Source organism: Ceratotherium simum, chromosome 5, assembly GCF_057802395.1.
Source record: "Ceratotherium simum simum isolate JZ-2026a chromosome 5, ASM5780239v1, whole genome shotgun sequence".
Classification (NCBI taxonomy): Eukaryota; Metazoa; Chordata; class Mammalia; order Perissodactyla; family Rhinocerotidae; genus Ceratotherium; species Ceratotherium simum.
Genome location: NC_141904.1, coordinates 24,482,374 through 24,501,062, shown reverse-complemented (window position 1 = coordinate 24,501,062; position 18,689 = coordinate 24,482,374). Strand labels below are relative to the sequence as shown.

The 18,689-nt window shown below is 35.7% G+C and overlaps 1 protein-coding gene across 5 annotated transcripts in view; it reads left to right on the top strand.

Moving 5' to 3' along the window:
• The window catches only part of SATB1 (SATB homeobox 1), a 97,355-nt gene that overhangs the window by 55,555 nt on the left and 23,111 nt on the right, over nucleotides 1–18,689 (top strand). For all 5 annotated transcript variants that reach the window (XM_087430601.1, XM_087430600.1, XM_087430602.1 and 2 more), the window contains exons 8-9: nucleotides 3,091–3,303; nucleotides 11,197–11,352. In XM_087430601.1, the coding sequence (XP_087286727.1) occupies nucleotides 3,091–3,303; nucleotides 11,197–11,352 (369 nt within the window). The remainder of the gene's footprint in view (nucleotides 1–3,090; nucleotides 3,304–11,196; nucleotides 11,353–18,689) is intronic.

Sequence of the window (18,689 nt, the reverse complement as noted above, 5' to 3'; positions counted from 1 at the left end):
AGCAAGTATGGGGCATGATGCCCTTAACCAGCATATTCTCTGAGATAGCAAGTATGGGGCATGATGCCCTTAACATATTATTTTTTAGCATAAAGAAGAATTTTTGGTAAGAGATCCTTCTTACTATCCACCATGAGGGATTACTATAAATAACCTTAAGCTGACTTGACAAGTCTGAACTGTATTTTCGACTATGGGGAATGGGAAACAGGGGCCACATACATCTTGAATCCATAAATACAACGACAACCTGAATAGGACCAAAACATGCATTCCCATATCCAGATTCTAATGCTATTAGAATAATTTTGCATCCAGAATTATTCTCAAGTGACATGGTTTTTTTTTTGGTAATTAACACATTCTAATCAAAACATTTTCTCACAATATTTTCAAGGATATCCACCAGGGGGCACTCCCCTCATTGAAAGCCTGGGCCAAAAAAAAACCCGAAGGTTTCTAAAACACCTGAGACTGTCTACACTGGCTGCTTTAGAGCTCTTGGAGTATTGTAGGGTTTGAAATATTGCTTTAGACCTTTAACATATTCCAGGCAGAAAAACTGCACTTGCTCCAGTAGAATAATTAAGTGGAAATAAAATGCTTTTCCCCTAAAACACTTTATATGCTCAAATGGGAAGTCATGCCAACATCAAAATAATGGTTAGAGAAATTTCTAAATTCTCACTCACATGATCTGTTGTCTTCTGCTTTACGCCATACAGGAATGACTTAGTCTCACATTAGCAAGAATTGATAGAGAATATTATGATGTATTTTTTTCATGTGTTTGCTTTTCTCGGTATAGTTCTCTGCTGTCTCAGGAAACATTTTTAATAAAAAGATATTTTATTTTGTTGTTGGAGATTTATAAATGTCTAATTTCAAACTTCTCAAATAGAATAACATCCTAAATATATATAGGATCTCTTTTGACGTGATCTATTTTTTTTAATTACTGAACAGTGTGTTAATAAGCATCTTACAAAGTGGCACATAACTTTTCATTGAAGGCTCACCTTGTGTAAATAATTACCCTTAGAATTTACCCATGGGTAGCATACCTTGTTCTTACGTTTCTATCACCCCCATTTGCCATTTTTTCCTTTTGTTGTCTGAATACACATAATTAATCCATTTAGTAAATATTTATCAAACACTTATGTAGTAGACATTGTGCTGGGATGACAAAAATGAATATTAGATTATTATACTGAAGGAATTTATAACATTATGTTTATGTATACTGTATGTTTCTATTTCTGAATAATATTTATTGCTTTGCCAAGCACATCTTTTAATACATAACATTTCGTGGGGAAGAGTGGAGAGCAAAGACTATATTTTTACACCTATTTTCATTTTTTTTGAGACCTGTATTTTTCAGTTTCAATGTGACACATCAAAAACACAGTCAATCTAATTAGTTGGCCTTGTGCAAATTAAATAGCTGGATGATTGACTGCCTGTTTGACTGAATTTTAGTTAAATTGACTGGATGTTTTGCTCTTGTATAAACAGAGTTGCAACATTACTTGTCAGTATTATGAATGAAAGGACAGGTACCCTGCATTCTTTGGTCACAGTTCTTATAGTGAAACTAAAAGTTTGGGTCCAGTGTCCAAGCTTCGCTTGCATAGACCAAGTGAGAAATTAAAATTTACTCTTAAGCCCCCTGAACCTATTGGAGGTTCTTTTTTAATTGTAGCCTATATCATTTTAAAGTGGACAGTGCTTTTATACTGTCTGCATCCAACTGTTATGTTTGGGCAATATGGAGCATTATCCTGAAGAACTGGGAACAAAATTAGGTTTGCACTTCTGGGAAATGATGAAAAAACCCAAATGTTGTAATGTTGGGGCTCAAGTGTTCTGATATGACACTTTACCACCCCTTCCCCAAATGCACCCTTTCACCTTTTCTGCAGGGTTATTGGAAAGTGAAATTTGCAAATTATATATAGATCTTGACAACATTTTATTCTGAGCTGTGTTGAGATAAGCTGATATTCTGGCTAAATGTAGAAAGCAAGCATTTCTTAGTATTCCAGGCATTATTTCATGTACAAGATTGAAGAGATGAGGGCCGCTCAGCTCTTATCAAATAGAAAATTTTTCTAATCCTTCTATTTTATATAATCCCTTAAACAAAATTGGGGAAAACCACCCATTTTTGAAAGCATTCTTCCAAAAATTAAAAAAACAAGTAGTTGACAATGCTCTATTATTTGGGGAGAAAGACATCTTAAAGGACTTTACTAATTGTTTGTAAATTTCTTCTATCACTAATAAAGATTTCTATTCCTCAAGAAATTTGATAATTACAGAATTTGATAGTATTCTTTCCCTTGGCATGCTATGATGGACTTTTGTAATGTGGAAAAGGGGTTATGTATTTCAAATTTAACCTATGGTTTCTGAAGTTCAAAATTGCAACCTGTTACCCAAAATTTATTTAGAATCATTTGAGGTAGTCAGTATGGTTTCCTTAAATGGTAAATAGAAAGAATCACTTGTCATTGACTCCACTAATTTGAAAATTAAGGAATAACTTAAAATATTCCCTGTGAAAACAAAGCATAAGTCTTAGACGATGCTTTAGTAATATTCTTTTTTGTTGTTTTATGTTACAATTCATTTTCTAGTATTTTCTTTGAAAGTTCTATTTCTCTAGAAATGGCTTTGTATCTTTACATATTGGGCTGTTGGCATTCCACTGCCTTTGTCTAAGCAGCTTGAGAACTATACAGTTCAATACTGTTGTATTATGAGCATTTCATTTATTCTTAACTTCCCTCCATCGTCTGTCTGTGAAAGATTTCATGGCAAGTTAAGCTACTCAAAGGAAGGAGACCAATTAGGCAGTTTCAGTTTATGTTATATGTAAAGCAGATGCTTAATAAAATTAAGAATACAATTGGGGCTCTCTTCTCTACCACTTCAATTGTAACTAATATATTCGTATGTAGAATTAATGTTTCTGACTGTTCATTTTCTAAGCCGAGTGAAGAAGAAAAGGGAAGGATCACCGCTGGCTTGGGCAGAGCACGACAGCAAGCTCGCTCACCCTGTGCCTTTCATTCTCTGTAGGGCTTGCTTTCAGAAATCCTCCGAAAGGAAGAGGACCCCAAGACTGCATCCCAGTCTTTGCTGGTAAACCTGCGGGCTATGCAGAATTTCTTGCAGTTACCGGAAGCTGAAAGAGATCGAATTTACCAGGATGAAAGGGAAAGGAGCTTGAATGCTGCCTCTGCCATGGGTCCTGCCCCCCTGATAAGCACACCGCCCAGCCGCCCTCCCCAGGTGACTTCTCTTTCTCCTCCATGCCCTTCTTCTGGTTTTCTTTTTTCAATCTTTGGGGAAGAATCACAACAAGAAGTTAGAAAGATAGATGGGTAGATACAGATTTTTTAAAAAACAATAATTCATAGAGTTGCATGAGGAGAATTTGGTCCCAAATCACCAATTCTGATAACAAACAATAAGCTACTAATTAGAGCAAAGAGTATTGCTTTGTGTTGCTTCATTTTTGGGGTTCTTTGCGGGTTAAAAGTAGTCTTTAAATGGGATATTTGTCTCTACTACTATTAAGTAAAGTAGTATTTTAAACTCAATAGAAAGAATAGTTTTATCCCTATGAGTTTTAGAACTGCCGTTTGAATAGTAAATAAATAAAAATAAATAATTCCATTTGTATTTCTGCTTTCCAATATGCACTGCAGCTGGTACCAATTACACATCATCTCATTTGTAATCTTTCATAATTAAGTTTAATACAATCCTTGAAGGCAGCTTTAAATGGGGCTGATAAGGAATTCCATCCATATTCCCAGAAATGGGCACATTTTCTATTTTCCAAATGTTTGCACTTTTTAGAAAGGACAAAAATCACCTTCCAGGTAACTTTGTGTATGGGCATCTGTATTGTTTTATTATTTTTTTTAATCAAGTTTGAAAGGTAGCTTCATAACTATTATGAGAATTCAAGAAGTTAATTTTCAGTACAAATTACTAGATAAAAGTTTGATAGTGGATTAGACTCAAAATCCACAAGCAAATATATTTTCTCACACATTTAATTTGTAGCATGTATAACTCTTAACAATAAGGTTAGCTAAAACTGGATAAAAATCGAATTTGGAATACGAATTTAAAGTATTCATGTAACAATGTCATAATGAAATTATATTTGATGTTACTTTCTTTTCGTCAATAATAAAACATAATCATATATTTCTAAATGTAGAAATATAAGCTCATTCAACACTATAAATGAAACTGCTACAGATACTCCTTAAATAAGGAATAGACGTAATATGCAGCCACTTGCTTGAGGCTATTAAACTGCGTCTTGTAATATTCAGACACCATTGTTGTTTAGAAATGCCACAGTAGTCCATTTTCTCCAATTTTATTTACTGAAAATCAGTCTGGTCTTGATGTCTAAAGGAGCAGACTATAAGGAAGTCATTGCTGTATTTACGAATAAGAACGTCATGTTTCTGTAGCTGAAAAGAATGGCATCTTATACATACATACATAACCACCTGTCTACAAACACACGGTTACTGAATTTGATCTGTAAAGCCTTCTATAAAATATTTCTTAAGAAAAAGAATGAGGAACTCATTATATGTATGACTTTTGTAAGAGCCATTGAATGAAAAATACTGTACTTTGGACTTGGTTTAGCACTCAGTATGCAGTGTTGCGTGTTAATACACACACCGTCCCTAGTTAGCTTTGTCCCTGTAGTCATCACTGAAAGGCCTCTGGGCGGAGAGTTATTTTACTTATCACTTAATCTGAAATACTAACAAGAGAATGCTGACTTCAGACCAGCATGAACTTCAGCCTTGAGCTGCTGCTTTTTTCCTTTTTAAATCTATCCATACATTTGACTTAGTGGTTCCTTAATATGACTTTTGTTTTCTAATTTTTCTAGGATTTTAATGCTTTTATTTCTGTGATTCTGCTGTCCTTATCCATTGAGTTTTTTCTTTAGCCAAGTTACGTTAATTCTTAAGTGATCTTTCTTTTTGTATACCATTAAGCTGCACTTGGATAGCTTTCCTATATTTATGTCTAAAGACTACATATGCTGATAAGTTGGGATAAAAATATAATTTATTTTGGCCTGAATTATTGATTAACTAGTTGAGCCACCTTTAGCTGTATTTATTTGTTCTCAAGCGGGGTTGAGACCAAGCCCTTAGCCAATGATGGATATATAAAATATGTAGATACTGTAGATTCTTAGTGTAACTCTTTCAAAGAAAAAAATTATCTCTATTAATGCAATTTTATTGGCCATCTAACCAAATTCTGAATTGATTATCTGATATATGTGTATAATTTTATTTCACTGCTATTATATAAATCTTGAAGGTATCTTATTTGCCTCACTGAGAATCCCTTTGCATTACTTAATATTATTATAATAGAGCTCACAACCAGTGAGTTCACCTTTTACCCTTTAACATGATTCAAGGAATTAAATTTTAAGAAATCCTTAATGTCTTAAAAATATTATCAATGTAAAATGAGTACTTTAGGTTTAGAAAAATGTGTTAGAGAACCATTGAATTAGCACTATACTGTTATGTAGCAGTTGAAGTTGAATGCTTAAATTGGAGCCAGTACAACACACGTAAGATTTTAATACTACGCTTATTGCAAATGACTAAAATGGAGGAGAAAAAAAGGATGAAACCTTGGATACAGAGGCAGACTGCAAAATTTTGTCTTTTTTAATTTTATATTTTGCCAGAGAGGAGTCTATGTGAAATCACTATGCATTTCATTTCCTCCAAAATGAACAGATTCAAGACACATTTTGAGACAAGTCTTCAGCTTGGGTTGGATGCAAACCCTGACTTCTTTCTAAGGAACTGCTTGTTAAAAGCAGAGGTCCCTTGTGGCTCACAGAAGACTCAGGCCACCTTTAGGCCTGAGGGACTGGATTCTCTTCCAGCTCTTTCCCCATAGAGTTTAGGTCAAATGGAAGATGATGGGGATGTCCCTGAGTCATACCAGACCGAGGACCTAAACTATTGAAGGACTTAGATTCTAAATCAGCTTCCAGAAGGGACTTCCCTGGTTTTAGTCAGGCCAAGATTTTATTCTTAGGAATACCTCCCCTGTGAAAACCTAGACCAGCCTCAGGAATCACCAAAGCGCTTGGCTGGCCCCGCCTAGGTGAGATGCCTCCTGTGTAGACCTGTCCCTTGTGCTTTAGTAGGGGCAGCCCTGCTCTGAGCTTTGTCTTCTGGCCTGGACAGTAGGCTCTGAGCTGGACCTGTTTGCTGAAAGCATGTTTTCACAACTTACGTGCTCTAATTCAAGAAATAAGAATACATTACATTTGATAATGGTTCAGTTTTCTAAGTACCTTCATATATATTAATTCACTGAATCCTCATACCAGCCTTTTGGTCAGAGAAAAATGAGAAAACTAAGTCCAAGGTTATGGCAAAGTTTTCAAATCCCCTATTCAGTCTTAACTCTTTCCTTTACCTTGAGCCACCTCCTCAAAACACAAAGATTTTAGAAAGGGGAAAATGAAACTTGGGGACTTTTTCTGTTTCTCAGAGACAATGGGGAGTTTTGTTAAGTTAGGAAGAGGAACATGGACAAGAACATTCTCCTGATAGAATACATTAAATGTTTGACAAATGATGCACTTGGAAGACTTTGGACAATTGGGCCTGTCAGAGATTGTGGAGAAAATAGCCCCTTCCATACTTGGGTTGTATGAAAATACCTGGGAGAACTCAATTCCTCCAAAGCTCCCTGGTCTTAAAGGTTTCTTTGCTGACTATGCTTAGCAAATTTTCCAAGTGAGTTTATAAGAGAAAATTTGTTAATAATAATTAATGATTATTTTCTGGGAATTGTCTGTTCCACAGAACAGATCAGTTTTAAGTTAATAATTTCTGTTTAGGTGTGTGCTTATTCTGCTTTTATTTGTGTGTTTTAATATGTGTGACTTGTGGAGTTAAATTAGTGATTTCTGTTTTCCTAAGGACTGTTTGAAAGGCTATAATTAACGAGTTATAATTTACTTGAATTATATATTCTTTTTTTCCTTTATTTATTTTTACATCTCTTTATGTAATTCTTTAGTTTCTTCTAAAGTAAGATATGATATTTTATAACAATGCTTTAGAAAATGTACAAAGTTCATATAAGCAATATATCATTAATTTAATCTGGCAGGTGCACCCTTTTGTCTCTTTACAACAAATTCTTCTATAACATAATGAAACATAGGTTCAGTTATGGGCAGGAACTTAACACTTGATAAAAGTTTTATTTTTTATGAATCCCTTGACCGGCATTATTTTAAGATCTTACTTATGTGCTTATAAAATGCTTCCCATTAATACCCATCTTTTAAAAGCTAGCAGACTTTTAAAAGTCCACATTTGAAAAATGATTAATATTGTTTCTACAAAAGGAAGAAAAGTGTGAAAAGATAGAACCATGATATTCAAGACAGTGTTAATATATAAAAATTTGAGAATGGGGACTATTTTCCATCACCAATAAGAATGCCTCAAAATAGCACATTTCTTATCTAACATTACTAAGAAAACATTTATAGTTTGCATACCTTGAAACATAAATTCAGGTTGTATTTGTAAAATTAATGATAAAGCCGTTCACTACTAAGAATTAGACATTAATGAGCTAGAGTTAGCAAAGGGCCACCAGATAACACATCCAGTGTGTCTTAAAAAATAAGAATTTTTTTCAAATGAAGTCCTGTATAACATCATGACCTCAGTTTAGTGCAGTGGTTTCTAAGGTAGGCATTAGCGTTAGACAGACTTAAGTTAAGATCTCAGCCTTGCCCCATGGACAAATTACTTAACCTCTCTGCTTTAAGAGAGTTTTCTCAATTTTAAAATGGGGCGATAATAGTACCTACTCAGGGCCATTGTGCAGATTTGAGTTAATGTACGTTAACACAATGCCCAGCACATAATAAACAACTAATAAATGTCAGCCTTTGTCATTATCATCATTATTATTAAAATGACATCAAACTTGAATCATGTATGTGCGCTGTGTGCTTGCAGGCAGCTCCTCCTGCATCAAGGACTATCACATTCCCAATCAGAATCATAGTCAAGTTCATTGTGTGTAGTACGTACGTAGTATGTAGTACGTATGTAGTGTGTAGTATGTAGAGTTCATTTTGTAGTATGATTTGATGCATTCAGCAGTCCATGAAAAAGCAAAATAGAATTTTCATGGAAAATTTGTGCACAATTTTAGTGAAATAAAAAGCCGACCCCAGAGCTGCACCCTACCTATCCCCAGGTGGGAGGGTAAATAGTAGAAGCTCCAATTCCTAACGACTTCCCCGGCGCCGCCGTAATGATGGAGTAGTCCACCCTACCTTGATAAAAGCTATTCGAAAAGCAACTGCATTTATTTTACCTCCTGTGCTATTTGCGGAGAAGAGCTGAAGAGTAGTTTGTTTTGCCTGGAATGAACTACTTTATGAATTTTAATGTGTGATATAATATTAAAAGCTAAACCAGGATTAAAGAAGATTTTTTTTGTGCTAAGCTAAAATAGTACTTAGTAGAGTGAGGTATAAAAGATTTTTGTTTCCATTTTTACCTGGGGAAAAATTCAGCTTTCTTATTTTTGAAAAGCTGTCCAAGTCAGTTCCCCTTAAGCAATAGCTTGTGTTTAGGAAAAAAATGTGATTCCAGAATTCTAATAGCTTATCTGTGATAAGATGCATATCTGAGCCAACAAGGTGATAAAGAAGAGCTTTTCTAAATATTTTTTAAATGAGTAATACTGACAGATAGTTTCTTACTTTATATTTTTAAAAGTTGTTGCTCTCACTTTTTTTTTTGTTTCATGCCTACTTCATTTCCACTTTTGTTTTGATTGTGTTGGCTACTAGGAAACGGTAATTTGATTTTTTTTAATGACTTAAAATTCTTGCTTTTTGGTTCAAGTTGTAATTGCTTTATTAAAAAAATTAAACCAAAGAAACTTTTAGAAACAAAATCACAGGGTTGAAAAAATGATTATAGCCCACCTCAAAGATAAATTCTTAAACATAATTTTTACAAAAGAATGAAAATTATTTTAAAAACATATGAAACACCAAGTTTCCGAAGCCTGCTTTCTCAACTATTGCTAAGCGGTTTGCTACCAAGGAACTGTTTCTTCCAGTGCACTGGACGCCATGCCCCCATTTCCATAACATTCAATTTTCAAAGCGATTGAAATGGCTTTTCTTCTCTCTTTCATTTACACAGTGAGAAAAATAGGTATTAAAAGGGACCCCATGGGGTGATCAGATCTATCCTTCTGCCTCAAAGCAAGACCACCCCAGAGCAAACTTGCGAATCTCACCAAAGCAACTTTGTAGGCAATTTATGGTAATACGTTAACTCTTCTGGCTCCTAAAGTGGTGTTTAGCAGATTATTGCTTCAAAGGCCTGTGTACTTCTTAGTGGCCTCCAATCGTTAATATACCTCCGTGAGTGCCCTTGCTTACCAGAGTGGCAGAGCTAGAAGACGAACTAGGAAAATCGAGCCTACGCTCCTGCCATTCCTGTCTCCAGTTTATAGTTGAGGAGAGGCACATGAGACCCAGCCAGTTGGTCACTTGTCTTGCCTCACCTTCTGTGTCCTCACTTTGAGCCTGTGGTCCAACCATTTCACAGCATTATCCTTTCAGTGTCTAGAAGGGTAGTGTTGAGGTGGAAGAATCTAGCTGCCTCCTCAAGATAAGCAAGAGGTGAGTTATTTTGCTAACTGGCTAGAAGTTAGAAGGATTCAGAAGGCACCTTTTAAAGAGGATTCATATCTACTCTCTTAAGTGCAGAGAATTGAATCGCCTAGGATAACCTTTGCTTCTCTTGATCCCAAATACTTTGGGGGAGAGTGAAATAAATCGTGAAGACTTGCAGTATGACCAGGAGGGTAGGTCATTTAGTGCCCAGAAAAATTATTTGTTTATCCTAAAATACACTTCATTTTCTATTGTTGGTAGTATACGTGAGAAATTGTCCAACATGTTAAGTTTCTAGAGAACAAAAAAAACGGTTCTGTAAAGGACCATAAGAAATGCGGTTCTGAATCATTTTGCTGGGAGAAACACGGTCCTGCCTCTGTGGAACTTCGTTTATGCTTTCATCAACTTCCCAGTAAAAAAGCAACTGCATAGTTCATATGTAAATTTTCCAGACTGCTTCATATAACTGCAGAATAAAAATTAAATTTGGAGTTTTAAAAAATTAATAATAGTATCAATAAATTTTGAGGTTGGGATTTGATTTTTCCCCCTAAAATTTTGTGGCATTTTCCTACTGTTATCTGCCTATCATTATTACCAAAGGCGTAGATACTAATTTTTCACTCAAGATTATATATTTTGAAAATATTCATAAAGTCACTGATGATATATTTTGTGTAACTTGCAGTAATGTTCTATTAAATATTGTGAAACATTTTCGTATTGTCTGGTTCCACAAGTCAAAAAGAAATAGTTATATACAGGGGTGCCAGGAAACGATGAAATAATTATACAGAACAGCTTGGACATGCATGTGTAAAATGCAACCAGCCTTTATGATAATTAAGCAAGGCAGTCTACCTGTTTCATGGATGGATAGAAGATTTAAATATGCAGCTCTGCAAATGGCTTTGTTATGGAAGATTTTTTAAATGAAACATAAGAGGAAAAGACATAAAAAAAGAGTCTAAAATTAAAAAGGCCATAGTATGTAATAGCTATTAGTGATACAATTGTCTGTTAGGCACCGGGCACCCAGTGAAGATACAACACTGTGCATTATGATTTTAATTGTGAATTTCCTTTGTTAGAATTGCAATGGAAGGTAATTGGGAAACAATTAGTTTAGGGTTTTCAAGTCTTTGAAACTATTCTGTTTTCCAGAAAACTTACTTTATAGCATTATAATTCCTGGTTGTCAGCTGGCAGTTGCTGTCATATTACAGATGCAATCACCTGTGACAATGTGACTTCCTTAACTTAAGCAGTCTGATCTCGGGGTAATAACTAACATTGAATGACTGCACTGTTGATCACCTTGATCATAAAAGGAGCAGCAATGTCCAGTTTGGATGCTGAGCCTGAGAAGCTTCAAAACAATTTGGCCAATGAAAAATGACAGTCATGTTCAAAATGTTTTGTAGGTGAAAACAGCTACGATTGCCACTGAGAGGAATGGGAAACCAGAGAACAATACCATGAACATTAATGCTTCCATTTATGATGAGATTCAGCAGGAAATGAAGCGTGCTAAAGTGTCCCAAGCACTGTTTGCAAAGGTTGCGGCAACCAAAAGCCAGGTAAGAGCCTCTGTTAGGCACTGAGAATGTTTACCTGTGACGCCTGTGAAAATTTCATTCTAAGGGGTGTCTGTTTTCAATATGAACTGGCACCACAAAGAGGTCACAGTCTCCAGGATTGTTTACAGAGCTCTGTCATGAAATGGGGTGTTCAGATGCAGATAATAGAAACTTGGTCTTATTTCCTCCAAGAGCCGCTCTCCAGACCAAGGATTTCTCAGTAAATCCCTGAGTCAGTTAGTAGTTGTTTTCAGAAGAATATCATAATGTATAGGAAGTTTCTCAATCTGTCTATGGTAGTGGAATGAATAACTTAAATTATTGTTGTTTCCTTGTTACTTAGATGACCTTGATTTCCACTACGAACATGATGGTTTCTTCTGCTCCATCTCAGGCATCTGCAACTATTAGGTGCACTTATTAAAATAAACTGATACACACATATCTTCACGTATTAATGATTTTAGTTTTTCTATAGATATAATACACACAAATTGAATTATAATTAGGCAAATTGTCCAAATTTGAGGAATTATAAAGGAGGAGAATTGAATTGGAAAAGTTGTAAATCCCTACAAAACAAGATAAAAACATAACAAAGGATAGATAATGCAGTCCTTTATCAGTATAACTGTCATATATTGATAATTTATGCTCATCAAAAGCAGGGTCATCTATAGGAACAAACACAATTGTCTATAATTCCTTGTTCAAAGCCAGGAATCCTTTTTAAAGGACCAGAATACTAAACTGTCTTGCCCTTTAAACAAAGATTTGATAACACCATCAAGGTGAGGATTTAAAGGCAGTCAAGGGCTCAGGTAAGATTTTAACAACTTGAAACTTTAAACAAATATATTTCCATTATCATTAATGAACCCTCCTTTATAAAACAGTCTGGCTGCAGTCAACTTCTGATAAAAATATACAATCCTGAGAGTATTTCCAGTATGATATATTTACAATACAATCCTTTTTTTAGCTTTTCCTAAAATTTTACTCTGTCAACATTAATAGTGGTACTTGATGGGAGTTTTGCTTTAGGAAAGGTTGTTCTTGTTTAAGTTATAGGCTGGATGAAATACTTAAGGGATATCTTGGAAATGTTATATAAAAATGATTAGACTCAAGCTGTGGACTGTAAAAATTATAGCTTTATAGGCCACATGCCTGCCTACCCTTCAATCACTGTCAAAGTGATAATTTCTACAATAATATGTTTCTTTTATTGTGAGATTCTAAACATCAAGTGCTGTTTAAACATTAAACTGAATTGTTTATGTTAGTGCTGTACTCAGCGTGTCATACATCAGGCCACCGTAATCTCTCATGGAATGTAAAATTCTGTCATGAATCATGGCTTGTATATCGGAAATTACTGTAATTTTGATTGGAAATTACAGGGCTCTTGAAATGTTTCTAATTATGATAGAATGTTAGAGCCGCTTCAAACCTGTGTGCTTCTTCAGATGTCTTCATTTACATGCCAAGACTATGCATTAAGGAGAAATGTCCTTTCTCACTTTACCCCTCTCCCACCCACCCTGCACGTTCTTGTTTGGGCTATTTAGTCTAATTATGATGAGGATCTCATATTTAAACATATATTATCTTGCCTTTCTTTCTGATCCGACATCTTTTCTGACCTGTCCAATTAAATTATCAAGAATAACAGACTGTGTTCTTAGAAGGCCAAACACTTTCCTCAAATCTCCAAACTAGATAAATAGAGAAACTAGACATGTATTACTGTAATGAGGGTCAGCCTTAAAACAAACAAACAAAAATAAATATTAAAACCTTTTGGTAACTGTCATTTAGTTGTTTGTCATCTGTCATTTAATGCAATCCCGCACACCCCTCCCCTCATTTCCTTTCTGATTCTAGCACAGCTCCCTATGGTTAGAGCCCCTCCACTGCCTTCATTCTTGCTTCCTTTTAAGTGATAGCCCAAATTCTCCCCACCTGGGCTGAGTTACTGATTGTGGAACTCTTCAGACAGTGGCAGCAATTGGTTAATAATGTCATGTGACTGATGTTCTGGGTTTTTTTTTAACATCCTTGTTCTTTGTACCCCTGTCCTACGAAGCTCTCTGTGAGTCTCTTTCAGCAAAATCGATTGGCAGCCTCTGTGTGTCTGCCATGATGGTGTGTTCCCAGAACCCCCAAAGCTGTTAGCTAATCTCCTCATTACTGGTTGAGAGAGAATCCAAGAGGCTAATTGTAGGCTATGGGGGCAGACAAATAGGTTAACTTGCATTCCCTCAGATAGTTATTGCTAACTACCAGTTTACTGTAGCTTCCTAGCAGAGATTTTTTGTAGTTTTCTCTTAGCTGTTCAGTTTAGATGTTAGCACTAGCCTGTCTATGAAAATATGCAAAGAGATTGATGATTACTCTAAGTCCAAAAACTGTATGTGTTCCTAAGAAAGAAAAGCTGACTCAATAAGAGAAGGTAGTCATTTACTTAAGTTCTGTTCTCCTGCCGTGATTTTCATGAAGGAAACAGAAAAACTAGCAAACAAACCAAAAAAAAAAAAATCTTCAAATCAGACTGACCTTTTTTATGGTCACAATACTTCTAAAGAATTGTTTGCTCCTTAGACATATGTGCCAAGGCTTGTTGGAGTGAGGTAGAGGTCCCCCAGATAAAGCGTTTATAAAGAGGGAAGACCGAGAGTCACTTTTATCTCAGCCTGTCTAGCTCCATCTGCTTGTGTCTCGCCCTTATTCTCTGAGTTGGCTTAACCTTCATCACCTTTTCTGTGCTGGACCCATTGTGTGTTATATATTATCTACCTTTAATTCACAGAGTAACCCTGTGAGTTAGCATTGTTCTCCTTATTTTACACACAGGGGTCACTCGATTAATAAATAGTACAGCCAACCCCCAGTTCTCTGCACCTGTCCTACGATTTTAGTATCTCCTCAGGGTTCCAGGCACATCAGTACTGAAGTTATACCCTGCTCCAGGAAAGAGGAATTAGGGATATTGGATTAATTGGTAGTGGAAGGGTGGGGGCTTTCCTTTGTTCATGGACATATTCATAGCATACGGGTTCTTACCAACATAGGGCCCTCAGAATCCAGATACATAGTAGAAGACTCAAAGGAGGCTGTGGTCCAGGCTGTTTCCTTGGTGCTGTAATATTGAGAAGTTATTTAACCTTTTTGAGCCCAAGATTCTCTTAACATGGGAGGAGGTGACATGCTATAATGTATGCAGAAGAGCTTTTAGATTGTACCACACTGTACACAAATGAATAACATCTTAGAATGTGCTAAGTGAGAGGCTCAGACCTCCACACAGAGTGACTTATTTGTTATCTATTTATGTATCTCAACCTTTCATTTTTAAAGATAAAGCTTTAGGTAGATACTGTGAATGGCAGGCAGCATAATACTTTTAAAGTTACTACAGTCCCAGAATATTATGGAACCAGACACATCATAGTTGTGCTATGCAATGACTAATGCACAAAGTATTTTCAGTAAAGGATACCAACTCTGTAGATTCCACCCTTTCACATGTATTATATTATCTCTTCTCTTCGATGAGTAATAGAAATGGGATTGTTTTTAAATCTAATAGAAATGTCTGAATAAAATATGCAAGTAAAAACTGGAGGTAGGCTACTTTCTGTGCTTGGGTAGGAAAGCAGGCTAATGCAAACTTGAAAAAGATGATATGCTTTAAACATAATGTGAGTAGCTGCAAATGAATACACTTGATATTCTGGGTATTCAAATAAGCAGCAGTTTTTCCAAGTGAATCATATTGGAATTTTATCAAACATTTAGTCTGATAACATTCAAATAATTATGAGAGCAGAATTCGCTAATTTTACTGTTTAAAAAAAATAGTTGATTTGGGTAATAACCATTACGGTATCAAGGTTCAGTTACTGTTCATTGGTTATAGTGTTTTCATATGGGAGATGGAAATGGAATTTTTTCCTTAATGGTGGCAGATGTTGGAATCTTATTTTATTCCACAGCAAACCCCCCGAGAGCTCTGAGACTTAAGGTGTATGTCCAGCAAAGGGACATTAGCAGCGCCATAGGCCTTGCCTTGTACATCGAATTGTTACATTGATTTTCATGTTTGCAGAGGTGGAGCTTGCGGAGACAATAACGCAGGAAGAGTAAAGGGCTTTTACGGAGCGGCACTACATCACCAGTGTGTTTAGAAAATGATTTTTCTCTAGTGCTGTATTGAACAGGGTATTTCTTTTAGGTAAAGCAACTAGATGATGAAAATTCTATTTAACTGAACATGATTTCAGTATAATCTTTTGCAGTCTCTCCCCACCAGTCCTTTGGAGTTACATGACTCTTTGGGCTGCCATAACTTCAGCTGGTTGATAGGTATAGTTTTTAACACTAAAAAAAAAGGATTTCTGTGAAGATAGCACAACCAGTAGAAGAGACCAAATAATTTAAAGCCTTTTGCCTTCTTCTATCTACTTTTCAGACACTTTTGTCATTGAAATTCAAAACTTATAGGATAAAAGAGAGAAGAGAGGGTGGAAGAAAGAGAAGAGAAGAATGCTTTAGTGCTTCTTGGGTTTGCAGGTGGGAAAAAAAAGCATCCTTTTAATTGGGCTTGGAAATTCTTGGATGGTGATTGGAATGTGTTAAATACAATTAAGATTTGATATGTCACAAATCAGTGGGGCTAGAAATGTAATTTTCATTGCTGGGAATAGGAATATATAGTGACAACATCCAGGAGAAAAACGTGGAACCATGGTTGCATCCTGTATTCCAGCAGGTGAAGTCATCTTTTATTTTGTTAGAATTAAATTGCACTTGCAGAAACTACACTTTGAAGCTCTCTGCTGATTCATTCTGTTGGAATGTTCACGTAACAGACTTTGCTGCAACACGATTTCACCTGTGTAGCCTCCTATTTAACACACACAGGAGGCCCCTGCAGATTGGAGAGTCACGGTTTCTGTATTTCTGGTGCCACATCCTTTTCTAGCAGTCTGTGGGAAGATCTTTACATGGTGTCCTGATAGCCCTTCCCTTGGGTGATAGTATTTTCTTCAGCCAGAGTCTGAGGAGAGAACTGCCTCTTCACACGTTCTCTGTCTGGTGCTTGATTTTATTGTATCTTATTTCTTTCACTGGGTAGGGGAGACCCTGGGGAGATGCATCTTAGGTTTCCCTGGATAGTCTTCCCTGGAGGAGGAAGGGGCAAAAGGAGCACTTGAGGAGAGAAGTAGGACAACCCAGAGGGTGGCCACCTCAGCAACCTGCCCATGTTCAGTTTAACACACATTTGTGGAGGCTGCTGTGCTGCATTCTTGAGTAGGAAGGGTGTGGAGTTCCATCAGTCTCCTGTTTAGGGTGTTCTGGGCTGCTAGCCATCTCTAAAAATCTCTTCTGTTCAAATATTAGGAATCCATATTGGATTCAGTTTTCTGAAACATAGACCTGTCTTTATATTTATAGTTGATTACTAAAGAGGACTATTGAAATTAATGACTTTAAATACATAAATATTAACATACTCTTAACAGTTTCAAGGTACATGACTGTATGTTATATGATGTTTTGTGAGCCAGTTAAATTTGTGGATCTGAATATGAGCCCTTTTCACGCTTCTACATTATAAAAACAAATGTATGCTTTAGTAAATCTATGGTTTGATCAAGGAGGTCCAGAATTGTTAACTAGAACCCTTGCTTATTGTATTTTTGGCTAAAAAGTCATGCAAAAGGATGTTTTTTCCCCTAGATAATTGATGTTATCTATTTTAACAAGTTGAACAGAAGATTTTTGGTTATCTTATTGCCACTTTCAAATTATTTAAAATTTTCGCTCTTTTCTGCTAAATTTAAAATTAACTAAAGTCATGTAAATACATTTTCCCTCATTGACCCACTTAATAAGTTAACTGTTACAAATATAATCATAACTCATTAAGCCTAGTTTCTTCATCTTCAGAAAATGTCATCAGAAAGTTTTAGTCAAGATGTGAAAAGAATCAATTTGTGAGTATTGGGCCAGCTCTTTAAAGAGGCACATCATGTGAGGAAGTCCAAGGAAGGTCACCACAGGAGCAGTCCACTTTAAAGCAGGCCAGCGTGTTACATTCTAAAGCTTGGGTATACCAATTATATATTTGTAGCACCTGCTTTAATCTGAGGCCACCTTTTTATCCTAAAATGTTAGTATAAATTGAAAAGTGTGGCCTAAGAATATCCTATGAATGTTCCTCTTTTGGGAAGCTCTTCTATAATCAGCTTTGACAGTTGAAGAGTTAGTTCTTCAGGACAGATTCAAGTATCAACAAAATGGATGTGGAGAAGAGACCGAACTGATGAGGTTTAATTCTTAATAGGAATACATCTTAAAACCAAATATCATTCAGTTAAACTCAGCATGTAACTATAACACTGATATAATCCTTTAACAAACCACCAAGTTAAAAGACAATGTGTTCCTCAGAAGTCTCAACAGTTGTCTTTTATGTTTTTGGTAGTAAAGGTAGGTTTTATTTTAGCTTTATCTTCTTTTTTCCTCATATGAGAAATGAAAATAAAGGCCCTGTGAAATGAATGAGCTGTGAAAATGCATTTATGCAAAATGACAATAGAAAAATAGCTCTGGAAGAAACTGCACCATTAAAATTACACATCAGCAAAAGGTGCTGAGAGAGGGATGGAAGAACGTATGTTGGTAATACGAATCTAATGTCAATTTTCTCTCTGCCAAAAGAGTATCTTCAGTATTTTAAAAAGTAACCTTTGAGATTATTCATTTTTATAAGTATAGTTGTTATGCCTTTATATATGCAATTCTTTTGCATGACAAAATGACACAACTAAATCATAGACCACCCATTTAAAAATATATGTATAGATTTTAGAGTTTAGTGGGAATATAGCCATTCTATTATTTATCATTACCTTGTAAAAGTATAAGCTCTAAACCGCTTGTGGAGTTGCCATACAGTTGTTAAATTGATGAAGTTGTCTTTTTTCGAAGTCTTCATCTACTTCTGTTGTATGTTAATAGAGAATCAATCTGTTCTCCTTTGATTTCTTAATTCAACAATTCCACTTGCTTTTGTGTATTTTTTAAACAATTCCCTTTTCATCCAGTATGCTTCAGGAATTGGGTTTAAACACACTGTTTCATAAACTGCCAGCCTCCTCGGCCGCCTCAGTGCCTCTGATTCTGTAAATCAGATCATAGGCAGCATGCTGTCATATAATAAGGTGTCTGATCCTTATTACCAGTTTGTTGATGCACAGACTCCTTCAAATTGACCATTGCAACACATGGTTTCCCCTGAAACTAGCTGTGATAATTAGCGTGGTTCT